This window comes from Benincasa hispida, chromosome 10 (genome assembly GCF_009727055.1).
Source record: "Benincasa hispida cultivar B227 chromosome 10, ASM972705v1, whole genome shotgun sequence".
NCBI lineage: Eukaryota > Viridiplantae > Streptophyta > Magnoliopsida > Cucurbitales > Cucurbitaceae > Benincasa > Benincasa hispida.
Genome location: NC_052358.1, coordinates 42418029 through 42443965, shown reverse-complemented (window position 1 = coordinate 42443965; position 25937 = coordinate 42418029). Strand labels below are relative to the sequence as shown.

Genomic DNA, 25937 nt, shown 5'->3' with positions numbered 1-25937 from the left:
AGATACCTTTCTTACCTTCAGTACTCTTCTTTATTGTGTTTAGGAATATCAACGCATGTACTTTAGCAATCTTAGGTATATAAACATAGCACATCAAGCTTAGTTTTAACCCTAGCGCATGCTTCATACTTTATAAAATAAGTTGGCTTAAATCGTGTTGAACTAGCTTGTAAAAACTATTAGCATGCGTTAGATATAGAAAACATACTTGGAAAACTCATACATTAGTAACATCATGCGTTGATAAACATTCATAAGCATTAGCAATTCCAAACTATCCTTCTAGCCTAGGAGAAGATATGACTGCCTTTATCCTTAGTTGAGAGTGAACTACTAGATCTAACCTTCAATGTCACCCTTAGTCGGGGAGAACCTTTTTGCTTAATCCCTCGACGTCGTATTACCTACATGCACGTGGTTATAACTGAGTACCGTCATACCTTGGGTACTTCTGCTCAGATACCTTCTCAAATGTCCTTCAGTATCAAGCTGCTAAGATACCTTCTCAAATGTCCTTCGGTATCAAGTTGGTCTGGTACCTTCTCGAATGTCCTTCGGTACCAAGTTAATCAAATACCTTCTCAAATGTCCTTCGATATCTGGTTGGGCGGATACCTTCTCAAATGTCCTTCGGTATCGCGTTTTAAGTAAAACTAGTCATAACATTTAGTTGAACACTAAGGCTTAGTACTCAAATCATCATACTAGTTTATTCATCATACAAGTTCATCATAAAAATGGAGTTACTTAATCATAAAGTATTTGGACAAGATAACATATTTACATCATGTCAATTCTATGGAAAACATGTTTTACTTAGCATGAGAAACAGTTTCACAAATACGTTGCTTGACACTTCATTTAAACACTTAGCATAAGGAATATCTTCAAAGAAATCATAGTTTCTAACACTTAGCATGAGAAATAACTTCTAGGAAATCATGATTTCTAAATCATTAAAACATCAATTCATCACATAGTCACCCACAGCTCGTTGGCCTCTTAACGGGTTATATGCCTCTCCTAGCTCTTCTTGGCCTGAAAGGACATAATTCTCGATTAAACTACTTAGAATTCTTAGAAAAATACCTCAAATAGAACTTTCATCATCAAAGACAACTTTACCAGTGAGATACTCATCATGAGTGAATTCTTCTCATGAGTGAGATCCTTATGGGTGAGATCCTTTCATTCTAGCGATACTCACTTTTCCAGCGAGATTCAGCCCAATTTCTAGCGAGATTCCATTCTAGAGCGAGATCCTCATCACAAAATCTCGCTATAATCTCCACGGTGAGTTGTTTGCTTGTTCTTCCCAAGCAGCTGTCTGCTTATGCACAGATTCTCTCTTACAATTTTAAAAATTCATAACTCAAAATTCAGACCTCTTTTGAAGAAACTTCCTTCTATAAACATGTTTAGAATTGATTAAATTTTTTACCTTAAAATTTAAATAAAAAATTCCTTATAGTTTGGCCTAGAGCTTCCAATCTTCACCTCGAGCCCTGATTAACTCAAGATTATGTCTCTTTTGTAATTTCATCACTTTCTGTTCTTTTTCTCCTGCAATCTTTCTCCGACAAGACAACCTTGAAAATTAGATTCTTCCCAACTTTCAAATGATACCAATTTCACTAAATTTTCTCATGTAGATCGCCGAAACCAAGTTTTCGAAATTCCTCTTCCTTTTAATCTTTCTGCCGCCACCCGAATTCAAGGATTAACCGCCACATGCCAAACCAATAAGTGAGTTTCCTTATTTAACGTGTTTTTCTTTTCCTTTCTCCACAACTTCTATAAATAACAAGAATTTTCACTTATTAAATATTTAATATATCATTCCTTTGGCTAAACATACTTGTTTAGGAACTTAGAATTCGGGGTTTACACTTAGCTACACAAGAGCTTATTTCTTCTTGCTTCCATCCTCTAACCCTCCTAAGATATGGCTTCATTTAACTCATTAGAAGACATCTCATTACTTACTCTTACTTAAAGTAATTAGGGTTCGGGTTTTACATAAGTTCAGTTATTAATTGGGCGAGCTATATAACTTGAGAGGCACGATCAAATAGGGGTATTCTTTTCAACTCATACAAGTTTTTACCAGTTGCATTAAATTCAAATCCGATTCTAACTTGAGCATCAGAGTGAATTTGGCTCAAACACCACACCGATGTTAGCTTTACTCACACTTTTACAAGATATCAAGTTATTCTCTTTGAAAGCAACACTAATTATATTGAGATTATATATTTTTACATTTCAAATCCACCAACAATTATTCAAGATCTAATTCAATTGACAAAACTCTCTACAAAAGTTAGAGATTATAATCCATTCATGGCTTGTCATTTGAAAATGGAAAGCTTAAAATAACAACGTTAAAAAAAAAAAAAAAAAACTATTAAAATGTAACGTTAGATAATTATATCATTAAAATAACTAAATATATTTACTCTATATTTCATGAATGCAGATATAGTTTGGTATGGTGATACCTATATGAAGATTATGATGTAATTTTATAAGAAAGAAGCTTTGTTCGACTTCGCATTTTGTTTACTCTCCTACTACATTATCTTTAATAAATCTCGAGTCTTTCTATATTGCTTGGTGAAAAGTAATAATACAAGCAATGGGTATTTTTTTTTCTTTTTAGGAATCATTAGCACTCGGGAACCAAAAAAAATCCAATAAGTTGAAGATTGATGATTTATAGTATTACTGTATTTTGTTTAAGTTTATTATGAATTATTTAAGTGAGATAGTTAGATATAATTATCTAACGTTATAGTTTAGTAGGTATTTTTTTTTTTGGTTATATTTTTATTTTAAGTCGTCCATTTTCAAATGCCAAGTCATGGGTGGATTATAATCTCTCATTTTTGTATAGAGTATTTGGCTAATTGAATTAAATTTTGAATAATTGTTTTAGATTTGAAATTGTAAAAATATATAAATTGTACAAGTGATAATATTCATGAAGAAAATAATGGTAAACAATATACAATATTGTGCAACTAGGTGGATAATTAATTAAAAAAGTATAATTTTAGGCTATTCATGAATTTTTAAAAAAATTGAAAATAAAAAATTGAATAGCTTTTTAAAAAACATGGATTAATAACTTATGTTGAGGTTTATTGAAAATAAAATTTGTCCTTTTCTATTTTGAGGGGATGAGAAAGAGGGGTTTACTTATAATATAGTAGTTTTGAAAACCATTTATAAAAATATTATAGTTTTCAAACTATTTAAAAAATATATTTGGTTTCTTTTTTTTTTTTTTTTTTTTTTTTTTTTTTTTTTTTTTCTAATAGGTCCAAGGTTGAAAATTTGTGTGTTTAAATAAAATATGTTAAAAGATTTCGTGTGTTTAGACATTTTTTAAATGAGAAAAATAGGTTTAGACATTTTGCCACCGCCGCCGCCATCCGGCTCTCAGTCGTTGTTCGTCTAGATTTGCACGGGTCCTGCCCGTTCGTGGGTCTCGTCGTATCGCAGCAGATCCACCATCATTTTGCCACACATCCGCCGTTCGTCCGTCACTCTCATCCACTCACCTGCTGCTGCCGTTTGAAGATGCCGCTCGCCGCTACAGCCGTTAGAAGTCACTAGAAACGTCGCTCGCCCCCACCATCAATATCCCCTGTCACCTGTCACGTATATCCATTCGTGGTTGTTGCCAGATCCGTTCATCTAATTTGTGTTTCATCGTTACAGGAATCACATTCATCTTCTAATACATAGCCTCAGTCCAATTCGTGAAGATGCATGGGTTTCACCGTCGGTCGCGCCTCTATCGTGCTCAAATCTACTGCCGACCAGATTAGATTAGAGTTCAGTCCCTTACGCTGCAGAGCAGATCCATCCCTTCGTCCAAATTGTCTGTACTGATTCATTCAAATCTTCGTCCGCCTCTCCGTCTGCGCCGTTAGATCATCGATCACCGCTCATGTCAATTCGTGCTTCGTTGCTATGGGAGTCGCGCCTTGCTACTACTGCCACCAGCTCTCTGCCATTACTCGTTCGGATTTGCATGGGTCTCGCCATATCGTTGTTCCACCATGGTTCATTTGCATTCAATCGGATTGTAGATATCCACTGTTCCTAGTCGAGTGTCCACTGCCATTTCCAGTTAGATGAGAATGTCCCTTGATGTGCAGTTCCCCTACCTTTCAGATGTTCGTGTTCGTGCAGGTGCTCCACCGTTTGCTGTGCTTTGCCGCTATAAACCACGACTACAAATTTGGGGATAGTACCAGAAATCGGCGATAATAACACCATCATCAAGCTAGACCCAGACACTTGGAGCCTTTTCTCAAACCGACATGAGAGTTTCCAACATTGATAAACCATGAAGACTAAAACTATCGGTGAATTCCAACGATTTCGCTAGGTTTCAGAGCATGGAAATCGAAGATTTGAACAATCAAATTGGGAGATCACACTTAGCATTGGAACGAAAATACTCTTTGGTGACGATAAAATATTTTCAAGATCCCAAGTGAAGGAGGCAACACGAGGTTGAGCAATTACAATTAGGAATGAGATCTTGAAGCCTCAGTTTGTAGATCTCCACAACAGAAATACAAGATAAGTTTTATATTGACGTCACTTTACGTGTATTTCAAGTTATTGATTTACTGAAGAATATGAAAAATATACAAAAGGAATATTTGTTTTGAAGAATTTGAGAAACGATGCAACTGTTTGTAATTATTTGGATGAAGGATTTTGTGCCAGAGCCTATAACAAAAGATAGGCTAATAGACACTTCTGATTACCAAAATTGACGGGAAAAGCCAAGCTCAAATATCTATGCCCCTCAAGATAAGATAGAGATGCTACCAATACCTGCGTTCAACATTACTTAGTTGTGGTGGATGCATGCCAGGAACCTAGCTAAATCTTCAAAAAGAAAAAGGGGCTTTAGATAGATATTTCAAGTATAGCCAGAGATCTGATAATGATCTTGGAGGAGCCAAGTTCGATATGGTTATACCAGTGTGATAAAGTTTTGCCGTATAATGAGAAGATCAGAACAATTAAAAATACAATAAAGGTTAGAGCAATACTCTTACGTTTGCATCAACGCACATGACTAGCAAGTAAGTGGTCCTCAAAACCAAACATAGGAGTGAGAGCTAATGTTGGGAGTAGATTTTGGCCTAACAGAATATAAGGCAAAAATAAAATAATATAAGATAATATAAGATAATATGAGATTTGATCCTAGCTGGTTAGAGATTAGGAAATTCATATTCTAATCCTAGTAGGGTTAAGATAAAATTCAATGATATATTCCATATAAATTGAAAATTTAAAAATCTATAATAAATTATTTAAATTATAACGAGGTATTCGGCACAAATTAAAATATTGAAGAACTAAACTTTAGATTCTTTCGATAATGTATGGAGATTAAATTTATGTTATCTTCATATAATTATAATTTAAACACAATGATAAGTAACAGAATGAAGTTTTTTTTTTTAATAAATTATCTAAAATATTGTATATAGCAAATTTTAGACGATATATCCCCCAACAAAAAGAAAAAGAATATTCGGGGAAATAAGAACTCTAGTTATGTGGGTGAGCTACATCATGCACCACACAACCAACAAAACAAACATTAACTTTGAAAATATAGTACTGTTGAACTAGAAATTTTGACCAATCACATATCGTCGTGTCATTTTTTTCAAATCAATGATAAAACTATAAATTATCAATTTTTGGGTTAATTAAAAATCGACATGTATATCAAATTGGAATTAAAGAAAGAAAGTTGGCGAATCCCGATCATGCTATGTGTTTTCATCTTGTTCATTGAATTGAATTAATTAATTTGGTTCAATTAAATATTAATATTCAGGTTCAAGTCTAATTGAGCTAAATACTAGGCTTAGTTTGACCTAAATGCTAAATTAGGCTCAAATCCAATTAATTGGACCCAATGGCCAAATCTATAGACCAACCAGGCTCAAGTCCATTCAAGGTCCATGGAAGATGTATAAATAAGAGCATTGCCCCTTCATTTTGAGGGAGGATTGAAAGCTCTAAAGATAGGAAGCTTTGAAGATTGATTGAAGATTGAAGTTCTCAATATTTGAAAACCAAAGTTCTAAAGATTTGAAAATTAAAGCTCCCAAGTTCTAAAACTTCAAAGACTGAAGCTCTCAAGATCTAAAGAATTGAAGATCGAAGCTCTTCAAGCTCTCAAGTTCTCAAGCTTCAAAGAGTGAAGCTTTCAAGATTTAAAGAATGAAAGACCGAAGCTCTTCAAGATCTTAAGTTCTCAAGCTCCCAAGTTCCCAAGTTCCAAAGTCTTTAGGACCAAAACTCTTAAGCTCCCAAGTGTTGAAGACAGAAACTTTATTCAAGTTTTAAAAACTGAAGCACTCAAGTTCTGAAGAACTGTCCTGGGCACTGAATGGCACAACCCTATCATCGCATCCTCTGATTCATGCACGCTGCCTTGATAGAATGCCCGCACTATCGTTGGGATGACTATGGATGGGCATTGGCAAAATACTTCCCATCCAAGTTCGACCATAATGTTTGTGATGAATTTTGATAGTGGGCTTGATACAGGGAAGAATCCCATCTCCATGAGCAGGTTGTCATTTTCCTTTCTGACCTTTAGATGCCTTTGAGCAAGGGACGACCTACTGCCTTCGACCTTTTCCTTTCCCTTCGCTTGCGCATCAGCAAGTCGAGCTTTCTGGTGCGTGGTGTGCTCCCTTTCCCTTTCTCTCTGCCCAATTTTTCCTTATCCCATTCTTCTCTCTCTTTTCTTTTCAACTCAAGATTGCACTGGACTTTTGCCCTACAACACATCTTCTTCTCTTCCTTATTCTTCCTCTCTGCCTCATTTTCCTCCTTCAATTCTCTTTCAAATTGCTCATAGACAAGTGCAATACTTCGCTCATCTGCAAGCTTCTTCTTGTCTTCCTTTTCTGCTATTGCATTCATGTGGCACATCTCTTCATCATGAAGTCTTCTTGCCAAATCCACAGATGCAATGATTTGATGTGCCTATTCCTTTTTCGCTTCCTTCTTCTTAAACTCGTGCTCCCGGTCTTCTTTTTCTTTTTCTATAAGCATTCTCTACGTCCACAGAGGACTCTTGTCTGCCAATTTCTAGCTCACCGGCTTGAATGGCATCCACCACTTCCACCTCTTTAACTTCTTCAATCCGTGTTCTTGGTCGTCTGACAAGTAGAGTGACTGGAATGTCATCATCTTCTTTCTATGAACTTCATGGTTGAGCCCCTGATGTGACCAATCGGTCATGAGGGATTCTGGACTGGTCTTACGCGGTGGCTCCACATGTGTCATTGTCGCACGCTTTTCCATCCTTGCGGTGATTGATTCTTCTTTCACAACTGGGCTTTCTGCCCTTTGTCTACGTTTTTTTTTGCGCCTGATGTACTTTTCTTCTCTCTTGCGTAGTTTCTTTTCGGCCTTCTTCCTTTCCTTCTTTTCTTTTCTTCTTTGAGATCGCTCCTCTTCTTTCGAATCTTCTTGCTCCTTAGTGAGCTTTTCTTTGTCAACCCTTTTTTTTACATCTTCTAGTACTGCCCTTATGGGTCCCTCATTAGAATCTGCTGGCGTATTCTCCTTAGGATCTGTTGTTGCATGGAGTTTAGCTTGCGGTGCAAGAATCACCACATCTTCTTGGGTAATGGTTGGTCAACCATTCCAGCTCCCCCATCACGCTCCATGTTGCTCACGATGCTCCCAAAGACTTCCTCGTCATCTTTTCTCTTCAGCTCACTTTCAAACGGGAGATATGAGGCAACAACCTCAGTTTTGGTGGCTAGGGCACTCTCCTTGCTCGAACCCTTCCGACGGAAAGACGACGATGCGTTGGTGGAGGAAAAGTTCTCTTTTTGGGTTTAACGAGAAGTCGAGGAAGCAGCTTTGGCTAGCGGCGATACAGTTGCTTGCTACCAAAATGGCAGCCTCCCGAGTGGAAAAAGGGGTTATGGCAGGGGAAAATGGCTAGGAAGAGGTGTTGGAGGTTTGTTAGGCCATGGATTCCAGTGAGGATTCAAAGAATGAATAAATTATCATATGATAAGAATGAGATAGCTCAAGGCTCAAGAGAAAATAAAATGTAGATAAAGGCAAGAAAAAAGGAATGAGACGCGCTTTTGAAGGTTGGTCACTCGAAAATTCCCAGTATCGCAATGATATGAGACGAAAGGCTCGGGAATCCCAATAAGCATGCCTATCATTTAATGCCCGTCAAATGGAAGGAAAATTCGTCTGCCGGTGAATTAATGATGCCTAAAAAATATAACCGATAATCCGTCCACATTCCTATGTTGATGCTTAATTAAGTCTCACACGAGTTAGGCAAATTACGAGCACAACAAGCACCCACTACTGCAAGAAATAACGCAATCCATTTGACAGATAAATTAACGCAATTGTAGAACAATCAGCAAATTCTCGGAACAATAAGTTAAAATCAAAGACAGAATAAAAACTATTCTATGAAAGTAGTAAATGGGTAAGAATGGATGTCTTTGAAAGAATAAATTGCGATACCGCAAAGCGCATCCACGCAGGCGATCAAGCTTGCCCGGCCAGATCAATGGTCTCCTTATTGCGATCTACCACGCCTCCGTAATAAGACTTATTGCGTTGACCATTAACCTTAAAGTCATTACTTCCATCTTCATTAGCTAGCTCTACTGCTCCATGCGGAAAGATATTTCTTATGATAAAAGGGCTAGACCACCATGATTTGAGTTTTCCTGGAAAAAAAAGAAGGTAAGCATTAAATAATAGAACTTGTTGCCCTACAACTAGATTTTTCTTACAGATTTTATCGTCATGCCATCTTTTTGTCTGCTCCTTGTATAGCTTGGCATTCTCATATGCGGTAAAACGCCATTCAGCCAACTTGTTCAGTTGTAGTTTCCTGGCTTCCCCTGCGCTGGATAAATTTAAGTTCAGCTTCTTAAGTGCCCATTGTGCTTTATGCTCCAACTTCAGTGGTAGATGGCGAGCTTTTCCAAATACTAGCACATATAGAGACATTCCAATGGGTGTTTTATAGGAAGTACGATATGCCCAAAGAGCTTCGTCCAGTCGCTGCACCCAATCTTTTCTAGATGTGCTAACAACTTTCTCCATAATGGATTTTATCTCCCTGTTAGAGATCTCAGCTTGGTTGTTCGTTTGCGGGTGGTAAGCTGTCAAAATCTTATGGCTGACATTAAACTTTATTAGCAGATTAGCAATGATGCAGTTAATAAATTGCGTACCTTTATAAGAGTTACTCTTGTATAAGAGTTCTTTCAAAGATTGCATTGAGTGATAAAGTTGGTCTATACAAGGAGAAGGTGAAAGGAATTAAAAATTATGTTCTTAAGTACTCATCTGTGTGGATTTCCCCAAGCATTTCAGGTAGATGTTCCTTAACATAAGCTTATCATTGGTTTAACATACCATAGTTCTAAATATGTGTTGTTTCATATTTAGTTATAGACGTACGAGATCCTATTATCAATGGCTGATAGCTCTCAAAAAGAGTAATTATTCCTAGATTAATTCGGACCCATTATTGGATTTTATGTGTTTATTTTCCTATTTTTGTAGGTATCAAGCAACCATGAGATAGAATTGGTGATTTGAAGCTAAACAAGGTTAATTTGAAGCAATTTGGAGTTGATTTGAGCATCCGAGCTTCAAAGAAGTTAAAAAAACATAAATGCCCCCATTAGAGCATCGCAACGCTCATGGTTATCTTTGGCCCGACGCTCGCCCAATGCTGAAAGACAGAATGGGTAGCATTGCAATGCTCACCTTGAGCATTGCGACACTACGATGTTGAGACGGAGATTGCCCAGTGCATGCGCAAGTAAGTGTCGACCCCAGCATTACGCTTCTGTCCCTGATGCTCGGATCCAGCTGCATCAACATTGCAACACTCCACATAGCGTTGCGAGGTTGTCATCTTTTTAATAAATATAATTTATCTGTTTTAAGTCAAAGGGATGCCGAAAATTAATGGGGACATGCTGAATTTCGATGGAGGCTGAGGAGAGTCCTTATTTTCTTCCTTCCCCTCTTTATTTTCAATATCATTAGGATAGTTAGTTTGATTTTGGATGATGAACATGTATTGGATTGTACCTTGTTTGTTTGTCTATGAATCGATGAGGTAATTCTTTTATTTAGTTCTTGAATCGAGCATTCATGTAAATTTTTAATTTTTCTGCCCAACTTTTTGTTTTAATTCAGAATTGTGTTTTCTTTGAATCTTGCTTGATTTCGATTTGTATTTATGTGTTGGATTGATGCCCCTAACATGATTGCACTTCTCTGCTAGTTAATTTCAAGTTTGCACGTTTCCCCGGTAACAACAATTGAACGTGTATGTTTAGGTTTACAAGCTGGCCTTGAATCTTTTCCTTGCATGTTTAATTTATATTTGAAGAATATTTTGTTAATTGAATATGGCTTTTCCTGACAGTTAATCAACATAATTGAATCCTAAATCTTAATGCATGTGTTTCTAAGTTCTTTATTGCCGTTAAGAACCCAATTGAATCTAGGAGCATGTAGATTAGTTAGGGAACGATCTTTCCAACCTTAATTATTAATTAGGATACTTGATTGGTTTCGAATTAATTTATTGTTGGCCTTTGTAGAGATTAGTTATTTCGCATCAATTGGGTAACTATGTATGCATAATTCAGTGACATGATTCATTGGCAGAAAACGATGATTTAAATTATAATGAATCGCCACTTGATTCGAGAACTAGATAAACCAATTACCGTTTCATTTATCCCTTGCAATTTATTTTTCTTGCATGTTCCAATTTCAACCAAAAATCAAAACCCCGTTTTTACTGTTTTTCCACAGTTAAATTTAGCTTAAAATAAATTAATTCAACGCTTCTCTGTGGTTCGACCCCACACTTACCACTATTGCTACGTTTTAGTAGTTATAGGAGTAGTACAGTTTTTACAAATTATCTTTTGATCAAGTTTGAGGCTTATAAACAACGTAAGTTTTAAGCTTGTCAGTAGCGGAGAACATCGCCATTCGAAGGAGCAAGGTAATTGTGTTTGTAGACTACGATGGTCATGCTCCCATTCGATGTCCTTTAAAGTACTGTAGAGAGACAATTTTTAGTCTCAAGATATTTATTTGGTTTTTAAAATGACACTAAGCATCTTACTAGGTTGAGATGTTAATGTAGACAAAAATCAAAGAAGGTCTTGTCATGTTCGATGTTGATAAGAAGTTTCGGGACATCCTAATGGAGAGACAAGCCATAAGAAAAGTACATTCTGACACGAGAGTTCAGAAAGTTTAGGTAATTCAAAAAGTGGCAGAAATTCGAATGGGGACGATAGTTTGAAAAGTGGGGATGGTGGAGATAGTGATGATATAGTGGAGGAAACGATGATGAACATGAAGATACTCAAGGTGGAAAAAGGGACAACGAATCTGAGGATGACATAAATATCCACGAGTCCACTTACACCCCCAATAAGGATATGTTTTCGAATGTGCTGGTGGGCCATGTACACAACGAGGATGAGTGGAACCCATACACGTGCATTCCTTCATATGAAGGTTCAGAATACCATCCAATCGATTATCTCATACGTGAACCCTATTACAATCATGTCCCACCCTCTCCCAGATTACCCTCTTAACCTGGAAGAGAATGTGACGACGATAGTTATCAACCCTTTTGTGGTGCTTGCCCCTAATTAACCTGGAATAATATAACAACATTCCAGAGCTAGTGGAACGTAATACATCTAAAGAAACTTCAGGATCCATACATAGCAAACTCATAACATATTTACAAAAGCAAGGTTCAATGGATCCCACCCTCAGAACTAGTCCCTAATATGCAACACATGTGTAAACACTTAGACTTTTCTTCAACTATATTTTTAAATGGCGGAGCAGCAGTGCAGTTACCCTCTAGGGAGATGACCACTACCTGGGAGAAGGAAAACATTTAAACGAGTGAGCTACTAGTCCAGTGAGTGACTAATAAAACATAAACAACATGCTTTAAAACTAAAATTTGCCAAACAAACTCATACTTAAAACTTTCATCATAGCATAGTCTAAAACATAACTTTTCATAGTTTTTAAGTTGAGAGAGAACCATTTTGCTCAATCCCTCAACATTAAACCTTAGTTGGTGTGGAGTGCTCTCAACACAACCAACGTCGAATCTACCTATATGCACCTGGTTATTACTAAGTACCATCATACCTTAGGTACTACTACCCAGATACCTTCACATTGTCCTTCAGTATCGGGTTTTAACATTTACCATAAAACTCATCCTTTTTTGAAAGCATAGCATAATAAGTCATATGCTTTAACATTTTTTCTAATAAATGTCATTTCTAATTCATGCTCTTTGTACTAAGAAGTAATGAAATAATTAAGTCGTTCTCATAAACTCCTTTACAACCTAGCATAGGTTAACGACTTTCATGAAACATAGTTTGCTTGAAAAATATTTTAATCATTCATATAGACAAGCATAAGTCTAAACATTTCTTAAGCACATGTTACTAATATTTGAAAAACATCAAATTTGTCACTCACAGCCTTTGGGCGTTCCTCTTAGGGTTGATAAGCCTTTCTTATGGGTGTTAACCCTGTGAACATGAGCAACATGCTTTGTTACTAGCACTAGCCTTCTTATGAGGTTAACTTCCATAAATGAGCTCACATTCAGCCTACCATAAGATACATTCATATATAATGTATACCTTGCTTTGCGTTCAACACTTAAAAATTTCCTTGAAGTTTAAGCCTTTGCTATGCGACCAACACACATAACCATCGCACACATCCATGCGCCAATCGCATGTCCTATGCACCCTTTTAAACACACATCAATTCATACATTGCCCCTTATGCATCCAAGCCTTCAACACATGCCCAAACATCTCAAGTATAGCTCAACGTATGTTGGCGCTTAACCTTGCCCTTGCACGCACGTCAACCTAATGAGTTGCCTGTTTGTTCAACCCAAACAGCTGCCTACTTGTTCAAAATTTCCAGATTCAATTTTAAGCTCAAATAACTTATTATCCAGGCCTTATCTCAAAAAATTTCCTTCTACACACTTGTTTAAAATTGTCTTATTACCTTGAAATTTGAGCTTAGAATGCCTTGTGGTTTGGCCGAAATCTTTCAACTTCCACCTCTATCCAGATTCACTCAAATGTCTGGCCTTCTTGCAAAATCTTCAGTTTCCAGCTCGATTCCTGAGAGATTTCTTCCGGCAGACTTGGGACATCAACTAGACTCACCAAGCTTTTAGATGACTCTAGAATCACCTTAATAGCATGAGTACAAAGCTTAAATTGAGCCTTTAAACTAAAGCTCCTCTTTTATACCAAGATCTGCATGTCTTCAAGCATTCTTAGGCTGGCAAATCAACCACTAAGTGTGATTAATCCCCTTAAGTTCGACAGCTGGTCCATTATAACCAGTGACTAAGCTGCTAACCACCGTTTGATCAATGCATGGCTTCACTCTTGCTTGGCACAATCAACGTATGACCCTTGGCCCACACATGGCTTCAACGCATAGTTGATTGGTTATATCCAATGGACACAAAAATATATCTGTAGTGAGAATAGAGCAGCTGTCGGTCTTTAGTAGAGTGACCAAGAATTAATGAAAACTGGTTAATTTAATTAAATAATTTAATTAATGAATCAAGTATCATTGGAGCTTCAATCTACAGGTCCATAAGGTCCCCTCGATAGCTCAATTAGGATTCATGAGAATCAAATTAAGTTTGGATTAATTTGAATTGTTCAAATTAATGGAGGGAATTAATTATATAAGATACAATTAATATAAAATTAACTATATGTAATATAATTAACATAAAGGTTACTTTGAGAGGAATTAAATATTTGAATATGATTCAAATACTAATTAAATTTAATATAAATATGATTCATTTTAACTACCATAAATGGTAGAGAGGAATTAAATATTTGAATATGGTTCAAATATTAATTATATGGATGAGATTCATATAACTGAATTTAGTATAAATGTAATTTGTATTAAATACCATGCATTGTTGAGAGAAAATAAAACTATAGGTTATATTATATTTGATACAATATAAAAACTATAAATTATATGTTATATCAATATAATATATAGTTTACATTGTTGAGTTTTATGTCCTAAAACTCGTGACTTGTAAACAGTAAACTTATTTTATGGATCAATAAAGATGTTATTGAAGTATTGATTCAATAAATTTATTATTGAATGTATGAATTGTTCATTTTGTTTAAAAAATAATCGAAATCCAATCAACTAAAGATCCATGGATATTATATTAGTACTTGAACTTTATGTGGAAACATAAGAGTTGATCAAATTCAAGTAAATAGCCAAAACGGTCTATAGTATATGAATAAGGTTGGGTACCTTATTCTAGTAACACTAAAGGATGTGGCCCACTTTATAGATGTTACAATTGTTGTAAAGTGCTACAAACAAAGTGATCCTAATTCGTTCATGTGGAGACATGCGAGTGGGAGTATCCTATGCAAAGAGTTTGTATAAGATCGTATCAAGAAATAAGTCACCTTACTTTATAATGTTGTTTACTGTTTAAGACAGATCATTTCAAAGCAATGACCTAGGTAACTTGACCTTAATCCTGAGCTAACTATTAACTCTTGTTTATTTGGGATTATCCTTAGATTTGTATGGATAAGAGTTAGCTCAACAACACCGACTCAATAAGCCTCCCATTTCAGGGGTAAGACTGGATAGATAGCTTGGGACATAGAGTACAAGATAGAACTCACTCCTACCTGCTTTTAGGGATAGTAGAAAGGTTGTTCTCTTAAGTATTGACTCCGAGTCTTGAGCAAGGGGCCTCACCTTCTCATTAGCCCGAAAGGGACTCTGTTTGTTGATTGGATCATAAACTAATTGTTCATTAGAGGATAAGTGGAACTTAAGAAACAAGAGGTAATCTCAGAGGTAAAACGGCTATTGACCCAGCCGTTATTACGAACAACTGTGAAGGATTGACTTACTAATTATGGTTATATCGAGTGAGCACAATTATATCTACAGTGAGGGGAGTGCAACTAATGGACTTTAGTGGAGTGACCTGGTAGTTAACGAATGTTGATTAGTTTGAGTTAAAGAGTTTAGTCGATTAATATCAGATCGTTAGAGCCCATGATTTGTAGGTCCATTAGGTCCCTTTACTAGCTCACAAACGGATTAAACATTAGAATAGAGTAATGAGTTTAATTTGAAAAATTCAAATTTGAATTAAGAGAATTAGTAATTATATGTGATATAATTACACGTTTAATTATCGAATTAAACAAAATTGGAGATTTGGTTAAATTTAAATTTTATTTAAATATTAAATTACATGATAGGGATTCATGGTTATGAATTTGGTGTTTAATTAATTTAATATTTGATATTAAATTAATAGAATTAATTAAATTGTTTAATTAATTATTAATTTTATTTGAAAAATTAATTATTGAATTAATTTGATAAAATTAATAAAATTTCATATTTGATATTAAATAATAGAATTAATTAAATTGTTTAATTAATTAATTATTTTATTTGAAAAATCAATTATTGAATTAATTTGGTAAAATTAATAGAATTTCAGTTACTGAAATTCGATTTTAATTTTGAAAAAGATTGTCAAAATTAAAAAGGAAAATTGGTTTTAGAAAAACCCACTAAGTGGGATAATTCTACTTGCAAAACACCTAGAAATCCACTTTCTTTTGAAATAGATGGTGTCTTTACTTCGTGGATTCGATTGGCATGCTAAAGAAGATACAAAACTTAGCTTATTGAACTAAGAGAATGAGCCATGCAATCCTGATTTTCTATCTTTGGAAGAGAAGAAAAGTTCTTCATTTTTCCTAGCCAAAACCAGTCGAGTTCTCCAAAATTTTCTTTGAATTTAGCTCATTTTGATTCCCACAAATCAATCTAAGGACCTAAGAGAATAGTAGAGAAGATCTTTTGATAGTCTACACCTTGTAGCTATGAAGAATGAAGCTGAAAGAAGTTTAAAGTAGGTCTTCAAAGGTAAATCTGAAAACTTTTTTTTTCCTGATATGAGCATGCTTACTAAAATGCTAAAATTTATGAATTTGAGTGATTAACGATTCTGAATTCTTCACTTAAGGAGTTAGATGTAACTACAGAGGCAAAACAGTAATTTTGGCCCAGCTATACTTCCGAGTAATTTGTGAAGGGTCAACATACGGTTGATTGGTTATATCCAAATGGACGCAAAAATATATCTATAGTGAGTAGAGTGCAACTGTCGGTCTTTAATGGAGTGACCGACCGTTAATGAAAATTGGTTAATTTAATTGAAGAGTTTAATTAATTAACTAAGTATCTTTGGAGCTTTAATCTATAGGTCAATAAGGTCCTCTCGGTAGTTCAACTGAGATTAATGAGAATCAAATTAATTTTGGATTAATTCAAATTGTTCAACTTAATGGAGGGAATTAATTATATATGATATAATTAATATAAAATTAATTATATGTGATATAATTAATATAATATATATGATACATGATAATATAAAGTTTTATTTGAGAGAAAATAAATATTTGAATATGATTCAAATATTAATTATATGAATGTGATTCATATAAAACTATAGGTTAAATTTAATATGAATGTGATTCATATTAAATACTATATATTAAAATGAGAGAATATTAAACTATAGCCTATATTATATATGATATAATATAAACTATAGGCTATATGTTATATTAGATATAACATACNTAGTAAATTGGTTATTATATATATATAATTATTTTAGTATTAAAATTTGTAAATTAAAATTAAAGGAATGGAGTTATTTGATAACTCCTCCCTCTTTTTTCTCTTTTACATGTGAGTAGGGTTGAGGAAGTTAGGGATTTCATTCCCTTCTTTCTTCAGTTTTACGCAGAAGCCTATACACACAGAGCTGATACATTTTAAGAAAAGATCTCTCTGTTAGTTCTCTCTCAAAGAACTCTCCACCCCCCCCCCCCCTAAAATTAAAGCAAAGCCCACAACTCTCGTCAATTCTCACCCCTGAGAATACAGAGGTTTCACTGTGGTGGTGTCCGAAATTGGTTTTTGGTTGCTGTAATTTTTTTGTGTTCCTGCTCCAAGGAGGTTTTGAAGATTTCGTGGTTTTTGTGAGGAATTGTGAAGGGTCTTTGGTCTTCAAAGGTAAGTACACAATCTCCCTTCAATTCCTCTTAATTTTTCTTATTAAGCATGTTGTACTAAATTGCATACGAATGTTTGTCTTCTAGATTTATGTATATTTTCTGTAAAATTAAAATTGGGCTACAATCTGCTTCTACATCAGGTGTTCATACATCCTTCCATGTTCATAACATACTCTTTCCTCATATCCTCAATGATGTGACGAGGTTGATAAACACGTCTATTGTGATATTAGTATGTGTCTATTGTGGGTTGTACTGGACTGAGGATGCAATATTAATATTATATGTTTACTTTCAGTAATCATACGCTAACCACAAGTTTTCTCATCATCAAGCTAAGTAGAACAAGATTACGAGTTTCTCAGGATAACCCAAGGTCGAACGCAAGGGTTTATAATAATAGAGTGATAGGTGAATGTGTGTATGCGGCAAGAAAATATTGTCAGAATAATGTCAAGTTCATATGATTAACTAATGTATGTAACCTAAATTTCTAAACTAACAGAGACAACCATGAGATAAAATTTTGAGAGTACTCAAGACAAACAACAGACTTAACGTAAAGGAAAAATGTATGGAGAAGGCATGATTTGGGGAAGATCAACACCGCATCACTAAGCTTATAGTGAGAGTTTGTCCTGGCTCGCAATTCAGGTTATTGCACTTCTCTCAGTGGTCAGCTGCACTTATCATATCTCTATGATGCGTGGATAAAATTGCTATGAGCACAAGGTTGTTTTATCTCTAGAAATATTTCTTACTTTGCTTAAGGAGATCCACAACTACTTTCCTTCTCAGGTAGTTAGTCATAGCTACTTGACTCAAAGAGTTCTCATAGGCAAGCATTTTAATATTCATACATTAAGCAGATAGGATAACTCCCGCGAATTCTACTTAGAACATGATATTAACCTTTCCCCTTACCCCGTTGGACTTAGCTACTCAGACAATAAATAAAGTGGAAATGAAGATAGAGAAGATGATGAAAGTGGACATGATGATATTGAAATAGAAATACTATTGTTGGATACACAGATGAGTAATCTCTTAAACAAAATGCAATGCAACAACTAAAAACTGAAGAGACAAGGTAAGGGTTATTGTTAGCAATTTCTTACTTCCCACAGATTAATGTAAAGGCTGCTAGTATATAATGGTTGGGTGAATGGAGAAGGCCCTCTCAGACTCTTGCTCTGGCAAAGCTCTGATGAATAATCGGGTAAAGTATGGAAGTGGAATTTTCTATCGTAAAAATCTTTGTCTCTTTGTGTGTAGACTTCCCTTTTTCCTGGTGTCAAGACTGTTTATAAAGTCTTACGCTGACAATTGGTGGGATTCCCGCTCTGATAAATCACTATCGTCTGACGCGATAGGTGAGAATGTCAGCACTGCTATCATGGTCAATCTTTTGAATGCTTGTCAGGCGATCTGTTGGTGCCAGCTCAAAGATCCCGAGGCATGCGACCAATTGTTTGTTCATTGGATAGGGGTTTCATACATGCGAAGAAGTCCTGCGATTAGTCTGCAAAGTAGACACTTTGGCACAAGATGACTCATGATATGCAGTCAGCAAGTGTTTATGAGATACTTCAGCGCAAGTTTAATATGTAGCATGAATTCTTGACAAAATTGACACAAATTCTTTTTATATATCCTCATTATTCTAAGTAAAAGACTACAATAACTTGTATTTCTACAAGTTATCAATGTCCTATGCTTGTAAACTTATGTTTGATTAATTGACTCACTACCACAACTGTTGCTTGTCTATGGTCATGATTTAGAATTTCAATAGAATATGTGTGCGAATGAATATACTTTGTGATCTTGAATATATCACACCCTGAGATTTTCACTGCACGAAGGCTCTATTTACAAGTCTCCTTAATACATTTGACAGTGAATAAAGACTTGCTTGACTTCCTGACCTTATATTTAAAATTATTGTTTATGGATAAAGTAAATAATCTCATTTTCAAGTCATTTACTTCAAAAGATTTGACCAACTTCAACATCTGTCCCAGATGAAAAGGTACCAAGTATAATCAATTCTCCTCTACGATATGAAGACATAGATTGTGGAACCACTGAAGCCATTATAGGACCACACATCTCTATAGGACCACAGTCCATTGGATTCAATTCTGTTGATCTCTCATTACTAAGGACTGGTCAGTTACACTGATTTTCTCTTTCCAAGTTTCATGGATTAGTGCGGTCATTGTCTATTGATAATGTTGATGATAGAGTGTTCATAAACAATGGAATATCATTCTCTTCTCTATTAAACTCATATGATTCCTCGAATGTCTATCTACACTCATATCATCATAACTCATATTCACATTTTCGTCATGGTTTGGTTTTAGCGTTACAAATAGCTAAAATCTACAAAGTTCTTCCCGAAAAAGAAGGAAGCAAACATCACCATTGTTTCGTATGTACTGTGGAGAGGCGTCATAGTCAAGCTTATATTTAACTCTCATGATAACATTGAACTCTAAAGAACTTACATTTTTAACCCTGTAAATATGAGCTTTAAGTTCTTCATACTTCAATGTAATAGGCATAATGATTCCTGTCAGCTCGCCCTTAATATACAAACTTTGGTTCTCATTCTAATCACCTTCATATCAAATGAATAGACATTTTTCTGTCATCCTACAAAGCAAGAGAATGTTTTTCATTAAGTTATATAAGTAAGTGAATATTGGTCCAATACAAAACTTCAATTATACTCTCACTCTCTCTCTTTTTCACTCTCGCACTCTCTCGTTGTCGCTCTCTCTCTCACTCTCTCTCACTCTCTCGCTCTCGATATCTCACTCACCCTCGACCTCGCATTCGAACTTAATCTCTCAAAACCTTAAACCCTTGGTAATGATCTCTCACCCTCACTCTTCCAATACACAATTTCCCTTCCATTATGTTTTTTCATACCTTTTTTGAGAAATCACATAGCTCCAACAAACACCTAAACAATGAAACCTTGTTCTGGAAAAACCCTTTCCATTTTGAAAAATCGCATTCTGGAAAAACTCGTTCAATAAAACTCTGTTAAACAAAACACCGTTTAAATAGAACCCCGTCGAAGAAACTAATCACCGTTGAAATGAAGTTTAGATTTAAAAGACTTCACCATTATATGTTTAGGGTATTAATGATTTGAGGCTTCAAACTGATGATTTTGTGAAAATTGTCAAATCGTTCGTACACGAAAAACAAATACATCAAAAGATCGAAGGTAGAGCGAGAGCGAGAGAGAAGGTAAAGCAAGAGCGAGATCAATATGTGAGGGGCAATTTCCATAATCCGGTATGGTGATGACGTCAGTAGAGGGTCATTTGACATTATTTTCAAAAAAGAGTTCATTTGGAATTTTGGGCACAAATATTGGGTCATCCATACAAATTTCTCAATTTCTCATTTATCAAAGATTCATTCTCAATAGGCAAAGCTTTAAACTTCTTTGATAGTGTTAAATATTTAGAACTAACTTTTTCTAAATATGTTGCATATCTTTAAAAACATCATACAACTCATCATAGGAAGGGGATTTATTATTTACCTCATTTTTATCACTGGAATCTTCATCCGAATGAGCCATTAAACACAAAGAAGATTCATCACATTTATCTTTCTATTTTATGGACTTTTCCTTGATTTTAAGAATTCTTTCACATCAAATAAATCATTAGTACTACAAAGAGAATTTTTAAGTTATATAGTTTATTAAGAAAATTCCAAATATCATATTCATATTCAAAATGTAAAATTTTATCACATATTTGTCTATCAAATTCACAATATATGATATTCATAGCTTTGCATTAAACGTAAGAAACTCACTATTCAATTCCATATTTGACAAATCATGCTCACAAACATATCAAATATTGAAATCCCTAACATCATCTTTATCACGAGCTGGGATCGAAGGGAATAAAACAAAGCTAGCTCGGCTATCACAATCATTAATAGGAAGATTACAACTCCTAGACACCGAACAAATTCCCTAGGACTGCTATAACTCGCATGATATAGACCACATAGCAAGCATAATTATTTTCATTTTATTTCTTTAAATATCAAAAATTTTATTACCATCAAAGAATGAATGTCTATCAATAGAATCATCATTTAAAGTTGTCATAACTCTAGCAATTAAGCTTTTCAAATAAATTTTTTTACGACATATTAAAAAGAACTTTTAGTACCAAAATAATATTTTAAAAAAATAATTTTATCAAAAGAGAAACCTCTTTAATACCAATTGTTGGAATAAATAACTTAACCAATAAGTATCAAATGAAATAGGTTTTGATAAAAAAAAAATAATTAAAATCAAGAGCAACCTCACTCTAATACCAATTATAGGAGAGAGAAACTCAAACAATGCATACCAATCTAAAATGATTAATGAAAATTTTCAATTACAAACTAGGGCAATTGTCTCTGATACTAGTCGTTGGGTATATAAAGATTTTTCATAAATCATTTTAGATTAATACTCATTGTTTAAATTTCTCACTCCTACAATTGATATCAGAGGAAATTAATTCCATGCAATAAAATATAATAACAAGTTAATTGCAAAATAAAGTATGAGACGAATAGAGAAATTAACACCAGGGAATTTTATAGTAGTTCGACACAACCGGCCTACATCCATTTCCCAAACTCCTCTTGGGTACTTTATTAGAAGTCTTTGACTCTTCCCACGACTTAGAGTTGAACTGCTACAACGTTTTTTTTTTTTTCGAGTGCAAGAAAAACCCTAGCCTTTCCACGATTGATGATCAAACCGTTACAACAATTCTTTTTTCAGGATCAATAACAACCTTTACAAAAGTTTGAAAAAAATTAAAGAGCACAATTAAAATTCTGTCAATAGAGTGGATTTACAAGTTGTAGCATACAACAAATTAATCTTCACAACATAAAATATCTCTCTCAAGAAAGGATGAAAATAAGAAAATTAAAGCTTGGAGAGAGCAACAATGGAAGGTTTGTGTTTTTGGTGAGGATTGAAAATCAATAAAAAAAAATCTATTGTGTAATTTATAGAAGAAGATGAGCTTAAAAAAAAAGAGAGGGAAATGGTGAAAACAAAATTCAATTGTGGGTCTTTAGATCTTGAAAAAGAAAAATCAATAGTAGAGATTTTTTCTATTTGAATCAACTAGCTACTAGACACAAACAAAAAGTTGTTGGGAATGTCCTAAACTCGCAGTTCGTAAATATTATTAACATATTCTATTTTTCAATAAAGGTATTATTGAGTATTTTATTCAATAAATTGTTGTTGATATTGCATTCTGATATAAAAATCTAATAAACGAATCCATGGCTATAATATGAATACTTTAACTTTATGTGGCGACTTAAAAGAGGATCAAGTTTTAGTATATAGCCAAAATAGTCTATAAGTATAGGGATGAGATTGGGTACCTCATCCTAGTGGCATTATTGGATGCGGCCCATTTTGTATACTAATACAAATGATGTGATCCTAAAATCATTCATGTGGAGACATGTGAATGGAAACATCCTATGCAATGAGTTTGCATAAGATCGGACCTCGAAATAGTCATTTTTCTTTATAACGACTGTTTACTGTTAAACTGACTATTTCAAACTCACTGACTAAGGTAACTCAATCTTAATCTTGAGCTAACTATGAACTCCTGTTTATTCGGGATTATCCTTTGATCTGCATAGGTGAGAGTAGTCCAACAACACTGCTTAATAAGTCTCCCATCTTGAGGATAAGACTAGATAGGTAGCTAAGGACATAGTTCTGCAAGATGGAGTTCACTCCGACCCGACTTAAGGTTAGCAAATAAGCTGTTCTTTTAAGCGCTAATTCCTGGTTTTGAACGGAGCCTCGCCCTCTCGTGATCGAGAGGGACATGGATTATAAGTTGGACTATAAACCAATTGTTCAATAGAGGATCAATGGGAGCTTAAGGAACAAGATGTACTTACAGGGGTAAGACGGTATTTTTGACCTAGTTGTAAATACGAACGACATGTGAAGAATCGACTTACTAATTATGGTTAAAATGGACAGAAATATATCTACATTGAGGAGAGTGCAACTATCGAGCTATAGTGGTGTGTCTCAATAATTAATGATCATTGATTAAATTCGGTCTAAAGAGTTTAGCCAATTAATCTCAAATCGTTAGAACTCATGATCTGTAGGTCCATAAGGTCCATCTACTAGCTCATAAAATATATCTTGGAATAATGAATTGAGTAGATTTGAATTGTTCAATTTTTGAAATTAGGGTTTTGAATTTGAAGTGTTCAAAATCAAATTAGGGTTTGATTAATTATATTCGATATAATTAAAATGTTTAATTTGATTTAAATTAAACAGAATCGGAGAGATTATAATATTTAAAAATTACATAAATAGGATTCATGTATTATTTGATTAATTTAATATTTGACATTAAATTATTATTTAATTAATTAATTAAATAAATTATTTAATTAATTATTTAAATAAAATATTATTCAATTTTTGAAACTAAAAAATAGATTTGATTTAATGTTTAATTTTAATGAAAATTAAAATTGAATTCAAAAATTGAATTTTTACATGGAAATTTCCACTTTTAGTAGAATTATCCAAGATTTCCTTTCTAATTGGGGCGGTTTCATCCAATTAAAACACCTAGCCCTCTCATAATCAGTAGCTTGAGGTGTCTTTAGGCTGATAGTAAGATGCTTGCATGATGAACTTGCTTAAATTAATCTGATTTGATCAGATTTGGACTCTCATGCAAGCTGAAGTACATAAATCTGTTACTCCTCTCTAACACTCCTCTCCCCTTCATCAAATTGAGCTCAGTCTGTGTTTTCACCATACAATCCAAGTTAGAGGATAGTAGAGAAGGCCTTTTTGGTGGTCTACTATCAAATTGAAGGCCCAATACATAGAGGAGAAGAAGATTTCAGCTGTTCATCAAAGGTATTCAAACATGAAACCCTCTTTACTCCAAAAACTGCCTTAGCATGCTTTATAAACTCAAATTAAGTGTAATTGTAGTGCTTATTGATTCAGATTTCATTTGCTACATGTTAGTTTTATCCATACAAAATAATATAAATTTTTTTCTTTTTAAAAAAACTAACAAAAAGTAAAAAACCACTATTTGTTTAAACTAGCAGTTAGACACAAACATAAAATAGTATTAAATTTATTTTTCTTTTAAATTCATTTTCTTTTAAAGCACTCAAAAAATCAAAAGCCCGCCACCATGTTTCATTCTTTCTATGCTTCAAGTGGCACCTTTCAATTGGTCTTTGACGAAAAAAATGACACATCATTAGCTTGGGATTTTTCTATTAAACTTGTTTCGGTCTTATCTTCTTTGTTTGAACCTTGATTTGAGTGATTTAAATTGCATTGGAACCATTGTTCTAAGCTCTATGCAATGGACACTTCAAATCAAATTATTAATAAATAAAAGTAGATTTATTATCATTAAAATATTAATTAATTCATTCATTTAAGATTAAGGGTAAAAAAGCCAACAACTAGAGTCCTCCCCCTATACCACCAGCCACTGCCACACACCTTGAAACACCTATCATGATGCTTCATATTCAGTCTTATTATTCAAAATCTTTATCAATGCAACAAAGATATATATATATATATATATATTAGATAAAAAACAATCTCGCAGCACTAGTGACACCACCAGCAATTGGCACACACCCTGAAGCACCTCCAACACCCCAGGTGATCGCTAGCATCACCGACAAAGCAAGCAATTGAAGCTATAAAAGAGCAGCCACAAAAAAGATTGTTGGAACAGCTACCTTCAATGGACAAAAAACAGTTGTGAACGAATGACGTTTGACATAAAAAATTAACATGCAAAACAAAAACTAGTTACAAATTGTGTCACGGAGCTCACTCTCTTTAAGACGTTTCGCGGCTCTGCTCCTTGTGCAAGCTTTCAACTATGGCCATGTCATAACAAGGATAAAATAGCCCAGGAAAATCAAATCTATCTCGATTGGAGTTGTACTGATTCGATCAGAATACTCACACCCATCAAGATATAAATTGCTCGGAAACGTAAAATTAGAGAAAAAATAGAGGGAAGTTTGTAAGAAAAAGGAGTAAATATAGAAGAGAGGAATTGTTGTGTGTAGAGTAAAGGAATTCGACTGTATTATAAGACATGAAGGCCAACGGTTGCACAAAACTGATGGGGAGAATAACGCGCACAGCCACCGAACGTGCGTGAGAGAAGCACGATAGAAGATTGAAGACTAAAGAAATTTTCTTTATTTTTAAATAATAGTAAAAAAATAAATAAATAAATAATTATTATTTATTATCATTTTTTAAAAAACAAATTCACATAGACACGTGCACCATGCCACGCCACGCCTGTCCGACCGGACAGACGACGACATTGCACACGTATGGGATGTCCACCAAACCCATCTATGCCTATCTCACCCCTCTAAAACATGGGTTCCTCTTAGGGCTCAAATCCACAACTAAAGGAGGGGATATATAAAGGAGGTTCTTAGTTGTAATCTTAGCAATGTGGGATTCTCAAAAGTTTATTTTTTATTATTTTAAGTTTTTCACCAACAATCCCCACT

At 34.4% G+C, this 25937-nt stretch overlaps 1 protein-coding gene across 1 annotated transcript; it reads right to left on the bottom strand.

The window, feature by feature from the left end:
- Positions 1-8592: 8592 nt before the first annotated feature.
- On the bottom strand, positions 8593-9159 carry LOC120089093. Its single transcript, XM_039046519.1, has one exon. It carries the CDS (start codon positions 9157-9159, stop codon positions 8593-8595), a length of 567 nt encoding a protein of 188 aa, XP_038902447.1.
- Positions 9160-25937: the final 16778 nt, after the last annotated feature.

Bases quoted from the DNA above. Each gene is read 5' to 3' on its own strand.
- LOC120089093 (XM_039046519.1), bottom strand. From the start codon at position 9,159: ATGGAGAAAGTTGTTAGCACATCTAGAAAAGATTGGGTGCAGCGACTG.